Consider the following 9,550-nt stretch of genomic DNA (forward strand, 5'->3'; position numbering starts at 1 on the left):
TGCAAGCAATTGTTTAAAATAAAGCACTTCCCTTCTTATTGCCCATCAGTGTATGAATACCTGGAGAAAGTCAACATTGATTAGTAGAGTCTCACACACATTGTAACGTTTGTGTAGGGAACTTTACAAAAGTTTGTGGATGACCTGTTTGAGACAATCTTCAGCACAGCTCATAGAGGCAGTGCTCTGCCGCTAGCCATCAAGTACATGTTTGACTTCCTGGACGACCAAGCTCTTCAGCACAGCATCACTGATCCGGAGGTCGTCCACACCTGGAAAAGCAACAGGTATTTGATGACAACAGTTGTATAATAATAATAAATACAGTGGAACATGCTTGATTCAAACTTCCCTAATTTTAAAAACTTCTTTAATTCTAATTTTTCTCCCGGTCTCTAGGACTGTTATATATATAATCAATGTCAAAATACCGTTGGAATTTTGAAAATAGTTTTGGATGATTCAAATTGTTTTACCATTGGTGAATGGCAACTGGGGTTTTACAAGATCAATGCGATGATTAAATGGCATCGAAACACCGCAGGATGTTGCAATATGGCCTATTACTGCACACTACATAATTCAGTCAAGGCCATTCTTTCCTCAACTTCTCCTTTGCCATTCCATTACTGGCAAAACTGTTTTGTAATTGGTCGGTCGCCTGCTAGCCCACTCTACATGCCAACCCTTGTTTTGTGCACTACTCTCCATCAGTTGTTGTTCTGACTCTGAACCCCTACACATCTCTGAGTACTTCTATTATTTTTACCTTTGAGTTTATCGTGTAAGTTTAGACACCGTTGACACTTGTAAAATCAAGCAACAATATTTTCATCAAAGTCAAACCAATGTACAAATCTTGGACTCTATCTGAAAAATAGCAGAGATGTAATAAACCCTTAAATTTACTTACACAAGTTTAGAGCACAGTTGTGCAATCTAAAGGGTATCTTTTAAATTATCTTAACTTTTAATAACAATCTTTTCTAATCCAAATTTGTTCTAGACCTATATTGTTTGAATTTTACACTGGTCTCATCTGTGTTTGAAATTATCTAAGTTTCACTGTCGTCAAAAATGTTTGAATGTAACAAAAGATGTCATTTTAAAAAATAATTTCTTATTTGTTATAAAGTCTCCTGTGGCCAAGCCATAACATTTCCAAAAAGACAGTTTTTAACACATGTTATTAAAACCATATGTTGTGATGATAAAAAGAAAATAATGTTAGTTTAGACAAGTTAAACTAATAGCCACAAGATTGTGCTAACAAAAACTGAAATACTTGAATTGTCAAAAATAAGACTTCTTTTTCACGTTCATATATTTAGTTAAATTAGAACAAACCTAACACTCCGCGACACCAGTCTTAAATAGAAGCCGAGCACAAAGGCCAAACATAGAAAAAATAGGGATTGTATACTCTTATGTTACTGTATGTTCTATTATTCTGTCAAACAATAGAACAAATTCACAGTATCCAGAGAGTTTGTATGTACAATCACAACGTGTAATTAAATTATGAACTTGTGTGACGATTTTAGGTTAGGTTTTAGATTCATCATTATTAGGTCAAAGCTCCAGTTGCACAGGTGTACTGTAACAAGCAAAGCTTTATAATTACTTTGACCTGGATTTGAGACGTTTTATTACATACAATTTTGGCAGAGCAGTATAATTTAGAATAAATTACGCTATTTTAGTCGGTTTTCTTTTTCTTAAGGAAAACAAGTTGTATTTTGTTTGTTGCAGCTTACCATTGCGGTTTTGGGTGAATCTTATAAAGAACCCCAACTTTGTGTTTGACATACACAAGTCGAACATCGTAGACTCTTGTCTTTCCGTAGTGGCCCAGACATTCATGGACTCCTGCTCTACTTCTGATCACAGGCTAGGTAAATACCATCTTAGTTGGTTGGAAAAATTGTGTTATATTCTAATATTTTTGGTTCATTGTGATAGGATTCAAGATTTGTATTTTACTCACAGTCTGCTTTCATGATGGACAAGGTTACATTAAGATTATTTACTACTCAATAAACAACTAAACAATTATAAATTATGTATTTGCTGTGAACTAACTATAAACTAAATTACAAAGAACCATTCTTGAATAATTAAGCTCCCTGCTTTGCTAATTATTTATTTATCATTTTAAATCAGTATCACAAACTATTGATATAAGTAGGTGAATTGTCATAAACATATTTCAAATATTCAGTGGAGTTTAAAACTGTTAATAATCAACATCATGTACTGTACTTTTTCATTTTACCTCAGTATTTCAATGTAACTCAAGTTTTCAATCTGTTCATCAAATTTTCAGCTAATTAATTTCCCAATGTTTTTATTTAAGTACTAAACATGTCATACTTGTATTATAGTTCAAAGCATTAGTTTGACAAAACAAAGAAACAACAGGAGGGCCTACTAATAATACAACATAACACTTTTTTGTCAATTTTAAAGACTAAAACTGTTAGTTTCTCTATAGAAATGTAGGCCTCAATGGAAAACTAAATACTGTAACATCAAATATTAAACAAAACCATGTCAAAAATAAAGGTTCAAAGATATTACATTACAACCAGACATCAGGACAACTCGCACATAGGCGTATCCAAACATTGTGATCATCCTTTGAGCTGGAAACTCACCGCAGTTAGGGGGGCAGTGGGGGTCGTTTGCCCTGGGCGGCAAGTTTTGGGGGGCGGCAAAATTTAGGTTGCTTTGTAATTTTTTTTAACCTTATAATACAAAACTTGTTATTTTGTTTAGTACTTAAGTGGTCTAGCCAATACAATGTAAAGGGCTTTTAAGGAAATATTTATATGAACACGGTGGTGAGGTTCAGGGATGGGAGCACGAATCATGGCGAGGCGAATTATCCCGACCGCACACGAGCAGACTGGGTACACTATCGTGCTCTCCTATATTCGGCGATAGTGTACTGCTAGCAGACAAAGCTCAGCAAAAGTATCATCTCAATTAAATGTGTAAGAGTGACAAAAGTTCCATTTTCTGACCTAATCAAGACGATTGCTGCTAAAAATCAAGTAAAAATCTAATATAATCAAATTATTGAAGAATTTTATACAGGGTGAATTTTAAATGAGTTCCCCCCCTACTTTTTTCTACATTTCTTAAGATATCAACTTCGGACCACGTCAGATCATTGTAGTGTAGTAAGTACTTCATTTTGACTGGATAAACATTTTTGGCCGCCATCTTGGATCCGCCATATTGGATACAAAATTTTTTTTCAAATGTAAAGGTAGGGTTGTGACCCATTGTTTCAAACTAGAATTGTACGCTGATTACAATGCCGCAATTAGTTTTAAAAAATCTTGATCTGTTCTAAAGTTATGAGGACTTTTTATAACTTTATGTTTAGCCCATTTTAACATTGTGCATTTACAAACTAAGACCATAATCTCAAAATAGTGCTAGATAAAGATAAGTATACACCACCATTCATTGTCGACCTATTATCACTTGGTTATGACGGATGTATTTTTTTGGCCGCCATCTTGGATCTGCCATTTTGAAATGTGATTAATTAATTTATATATGAAGGTGGTGTTGTGACCCATCATTTCAGACTACTTTTTTATGCTGAATTTAATGCCGCAATCAGTTTTGCATTTTCATATTTGTTTTTTGAAATATTGGAAATTTAAGTAAGATAATTTTAATATTTCATCAAGAAAGCCTGAGAAACAAAAACGGATTGCGGCACTGAGTTGAGCATAAAAAAGTAGTTCAAAATGATGGGTCACAACACCACCTTCATATTTAAATTAATTTATCACATCTCAAAATGGCAGATCCAAGATGGCGGCCGAAAAAAATTAATCCGTCATAACCAAGTGATAATAGGTCGACAATGAATGGTGGTGTATATTTATCTTTATCTAGCACTATTTTGAGATTATGGTCTTAGTTTGTAAATGCACAATGTTAAAATGGGCTAAAAATAAAGTTATAAAAAGTCCTCATAACTTTAGAACGGATCAAGATTTTTTAAAACTAGTTGCGGCAGTGTAATCAGCGTAAAATTCTAGTTTGAAACAATGGGTCACAACCCTACCTTTACATTTGAAAAAAAAATTTTGTATCCAATATGGCGGATCCAAGATGGCGGCCAAAAATGTTTATCCAGTCAAAACGAAGTACTTACTACACTACAATGATCTGACGTGGTCCGAAGTTGATATCTTAAGAAATGTAGAAAAAAGTAGGGGGGGAACTCATTTAAAATTCACCCTGTATATTAATGGCCTAATCTATGGCTGTATGTTCACGGTAATTTAATAACCAAATATTAAAGAATTTATTTTATTTGGTCTTATACAAATTGTACTTACAGGTTTAAGAATTACATAATAATACACCAATTTTTTTAATTAATAAATTTTTAATAACCTAATATGAAATTATCATTGAACCTTTGGGCCATTTTCTTAAATAAAAAGTGTGTGCCTCGTGTTAAGACTGACAGTAGAATACCATTGGCAATTAGAAAAAATGCACAGTTGCATGGTGGAAGGGCGGCAAATTGAGGACTTGCCCAACCCCCCCCCCCCCTAGAAATATGTGTAGCTGCGGCCCTGGCAGCATGAATGTTGATATAACTAGCTATGTAATTACACTTTCAATATGTTTTGTTTTGTCAGTACACATGTATTTACTTTTTATATTTACCTCACTGGGTAGCTATGTAATTACACTTTCAATTATACATGTTATTATATGCTGTACATGTTATATTTACCTCACTGGAAAAAAATATTGAAATCCAAACCATGATTTCTGCTCCTCAGACCCTTGATTGCTTCGCTGATTATTCAATGTTTTAAATGTCCCAATCTTGGTGTTCACAGGCAAGGATTCTCCCAGTTCCAAGTTGTTGTACGCCAAGGATATCCCAGTGTACAAGGAGTGGGTGGAGCGTTACTACTCGGATATCAAGATGATGCCGGCCATCTCAGACCAAGATATGGGAGCCATGCTGGCTGAGGAGTCAAGGGTGAGTCTCACATGTCACTCAAGGGTTTCTGCAATCCATCTTTTCTCAGTCAAATCAATATTTGTAACAAATATAAAGAAAGCAATCTTAGATCAGTGTTTGGACTATGTTTGGTCTTTCTAGATAAATCGTCTGCAATGAAGGTTGGATAGCCGAAGATTAGATAGTTATCTATTAGATAGTAGTCTACTGTATAGCGTTTGCTCCTTAAACTTAACATTCTATTCTGCGAAAATAATACAGAAGTCTCAAATATTGTTTAGATACTATTTTTGTTTGTATACTGTATTGTGCTATATTAATTTAATATTTTTTGCAGGCTCACTCAACAGAGTTCAACACAAATTGTGCACTCCAAGAATTGTACAGTTATGCCATGAAATACAATGAACAGTTAAGTGTAACCCTTGAAGAAGATGAATTTTCTCAAAAGCAAAGACTGGCATTTAAATTGGAACAAGTTCACAACATTATGGAATCGAACCCTTGAGCCCATCTCTTCTCTTTTTACATTGCTCAAACGAATGATGAGTGAAGAAGTATCATGACAGGAAATATTCCCCCGAAGTGCCTCGGTAGAATGAATCCGCTGAAAGTGTCGTGTGAGTCCCAAACGAACAACTAGTGGAAAGAACAAATGTCTCTTGACATCCGATGAGTGTGTGGTGTGTTTGGGTGGTTGTAGGAAGTTCGATATATTTTCTATCTGTACTTAATTGTTTTGGGTCATCTTTGTCGAAAAAATATATATAATAATAATCATCATCGGTGTTGTTTGAAGCTTGAAATGTTTATCAAATTTAATACTTTGGATGTTTGCGATTTACATGAACCGTTCTTTCTCAACCTCGTATCAAAATGGTACCGATTTAAACCACTGTATCGATGTAAAACTATGTTTTTTTAGATAATGACAAATTATCTAATAGCAGTTATTATCTGTGTATGTATTGTGAAACGGTGAAATCTCATTTCATTCATAAGCTCATTTGTGCCGTGTCCACAACACCCAAGCAAACCATTTGGTCAACTGACCTGTAGTTTACGCATCGACACTTATACTTATTATAATATTTTATCCTATTCGAGATAATTCTCTATCTTTAGTTCTTAAGATATGTTTATTATCGGTGACAAATATAGCAATAAATTTATAATAAGTTTTACGCTTTTGCTATATTTTTATTATATATTTTCTCGAGATTAATATCAATTATGTATTTTGTTACCAACTGATATTAGTTTTTGTAAAGTCTTTACAAATGCATGTCTCGACTCAATCGCATGAGATAGATTAACGTAATTTCAAATAATATTTTAACGAGGTTGATTCTCGAAATGTATATGTAAACTAGATTTTATTTTAACAGAATATGATAAAGTTTGTAAATCAAGCAATACAGCTCTTTTATTATAATATACCTAGTTCCTTTTATTTGTATTCTTTCTGTAAATACTGTACTTAATTAACTAGTTTTAAGATTTTTTTTATAAACACAAACGAGCTTTTGAATGATAATTTTTTATTATATTATCATTGTAAAAAAATAATTTATAAACCTTTTGTGTAAGATTTTATTATCGAACAAACTATGTCCAGTGAAGCGAATAAATTTGAAAACCCCTACTTAAAATAAGCCTTCATCTTGCCTGTTGTCCAAAAACATTTAAATTGATACATCCACCGTTTATCGCAAAATATTAATGTACCTGGGCCATGTTAGATAGATTAGTGTCGAGGACTTACTCACTTCCATAAGTAGTAAGTGATTTATCAGATTCGAAGCAATTAATGAACATCGTCTCAGGGATATGTATGTTTAGTTGTTTGAATGTCAGACTATCTGTGCACAAATGCTGTTTTAATTGTGTTTTATCTGTAACGTGGTCCGGTAGTTGTTACATTCCTCAAAAACTGTAGCATTCCAAGTAAACAGTTATTACGTAAGTTGTACGTCTCCTCGCGTTGATAATAATTGTTATACCTAGGAAGGGTCGGTAGCCTGAATCTAAATCGTTTTCTATTTCATTAAAAACTTCTTAACAAATCTGTGTACAGGAAAGAAAATCAACGAAACTATTTTGTTTATAGGTGTTTATTCGTTTTAGCGTTATTTTAATATTAGGTTATTCCAAGTGGCACCCTAAAGCATTTTTAAGCATTTGCGGGAAGAGGCTTTCCCCACGCCTTTTGTATGAATCGCAATGCCTCTAACCGATATGTAAAGTAGATCTTAAGAATGTAATGTAACATCTTGTAAGACGTGACTTTTCTTAACGTAAACGAATGAATGTTATATAATAACTAAATGTGAATAGCAATACGGGTATGTGTGTGGTCCGGCCTTACCCTCTGGACATAGTCAAACACATCACTTTCTGCAACTCATCTGACCACTGTTTCTGATTTAATAGAGTCGTTTATATGATTTGTGAATGTCTGATTTTAATGTCTTCCATGTTGCACCAAATTGTCAAGATGAAGCTCCCGTTGATGTATCGATGTGGTCTATGTGTCGGATAATCGATGTAACGTATCGGTGTGGCACTTTACCGAGGACCAAACCAACGCTCCCCCTTCCATTCCGATAAACGTTTTATGTTCGATCAAACCAAACTCAATCCTGTAAAATAATAATATTCTATATGTTTTATATATCTATATACATACATGTATATATATACAATAATCATGCTTGTGTATTTATATGTATACATGTATATATATGAACAATTCGAAAGACGAGCAATGTTAGGCAAGAGTCACTGTGTCATTTTATTATCGATAATAAGATTATAATAAAAATGTCAAATTTGACGAATGCACTGTAAATAATATAATTTTGCTTAAAATGTTGGATGTATTGAATGGAATGTATAATAATTTATATGCATCGCTGGTCCACAACACCACTAATATAACTTTATCATTTGACTGTATGGATATGCTCAGTGTTTTGTCACTAAAAGAAAGCAATTTTTCATGCAGCTTTGTTTTCTTATTTAACCTTCTCCAACTTAATGTAGGGCTTTTTAAATATGTAATTTACAATGAATTATCTTCAACCAGTTCCATTTAATGGTTTGTTGTATTAAACATAATTAGTCTCTTTAATTATTTGTAAAATATTTTATGTATTTTTTAAAACCACAATTTAAAAATTATTAAAATTTTTTTATGTATTTTGAATCTACAATTTTTAGTTTTTGCTGGAAACCTTCCCGAATAAACTACAAACGGAGGCTTTTCTTGTACTTGAATAAATCTTAAACAGTATTTTATTTTGACTTTGTAATTTTGTTTGGTGTCCTAAATGCATAACAGAATTCAGTACATTGTAGCTTAAGAACAAATATAAAATGTATTTGATATTTAAATTAGAACATTCCATGATGAAATAAATTGACTGAAATATTTTCAAACAAGAAATGTCATGTTTGGTCTTTTTACTGCTATACTTGTTTCTTAATAAATGTTTCTTGCCAAACCAATAATTTGTGTCTATTTTTAGTGTGTGTCGTGTCATACTTTATATACTCAATAATGAATGAATATGAATAGTTAACTTTATTTTCACCAACACATAGAAATGAGCATGCATACAAATTAAAAATTGTTGGATAATTTTTTCTGACTATTTGATAGTATCTACTTAATCGGAAAAAACTTTTGATCAAACATGGTCAAACATTAAGTCTTGCTCCACTTTAAAGTCCAGCAAAAGACTTCCGTCGCCTATCACCACATAAAAAGAATGGGCTAATAATTATTAACTGGATGGATTACACAATGGTAAACAAATTTCTTGTGGCCTAAAGCTTACTAGATTTATCCTAAGCTTGTTTTAATAAACAAATTTGGTGAACTTAATTAAAAAAAAAACTAACTTTTAAAACCAAGTGAGTTTGAAAGGAGGGATTGTTTCTTATCCACTTCAAGTGTGAGTGTACTCAGGGATATGGACTGGTCCTTGATGGCAGTTAAAAATCTATAAGACTTTAATTATTGTGCTTGTTCAGTTGTTCACTACATAAAACGATAAAACCAATAAATATTTTTTACATTACAAAATGAAGTTGTTTGTTTTTTTATTTTATTAATTTTTTTATATTAGTTAACCTTTTGTTACATCGACATCCCAGAGCTATCTCAAGATTAAGCTGGGTTTTCCTAGGCGCAGAAGCGGAGAGAGGAACGCGGAGAGCCAAAAAGAAATTAACATGGTGTTCCGCTCCGCTTCTAGGAAAACAATAACATTAAATTACCTAAGACAAGTAAACAGCTAAGCAACGAGACCTGGGGTAGGCAACTTATTATGGAAAAGTTTGTCATGTAATTTTGGGTAAAAGACAAAATCAAATATAATATTGACTTAGTAAGACTAAGTAAAAACTGAAAGAAATAATAAATTGCCTTCTTACTAAATATATCAAATAAATGGGGTACTCCACACTCACCAGTATTATTTAGACTGCTTTGTATAATTTTAATGTTAGCTTCCCTGCCCTGTAGGGCTCATA

The 9,550-nt window shown here is 32.8% G+C and overlaps 1 protein-coding gene across 1 annotated transcript in view; it reads left to right on the plus strand.

Annotated features, from left to right (window-relative positions):
* The window catches only part of LOC128998261 (plexin-A2), a 207,156-nt gene extending 198,652 nt beyond the window's left edge, over window positions 1-8,504 (plus strand). The window contains exons 24-27 of the mRNA XM_054424314.1: window positions 118-287; window positions 1,753-1,895; window positions 4,884-5,029; window positions 5,349-8,504. Of these exons, the coding sequence (XP_054280289.1) occupies window positions 118-287; window positions 1,753-1,895; window positions 4,884-5,029; window positions 5,349-5,519 (630 nt within the window). The 3' untranslated portion in view covers window positions 5,520-8,504. The remainder of the gene's footprint in view (window positions 1-117; window positions 288-1,752; window positions 1,896-4,883; window positions 5,030-5,348) is intronic.
* Window positions 8,505-9,550: the final 1,046 nt, after the last annotated feature.

The sequence above is a fragment of the Macrosteles quadrilineatus genome, unplaced genomic scaffold (genome assembly GCF_028750875.1).
Source record: "Macrosteles quadrilineatus isolate MER2022 unplaced genomic scaffold, UCM_ALF_1.0 Scaffold_7__1_contigs__length_78375512, whole genome shotgun sequence".
Lineage (NCBI taxonomy): Eukaryota > Metazoa > Arthropoda > Insecta > Hemiptera > Cicadellidae > Macrosteles > Macrosteles quadrilineatus.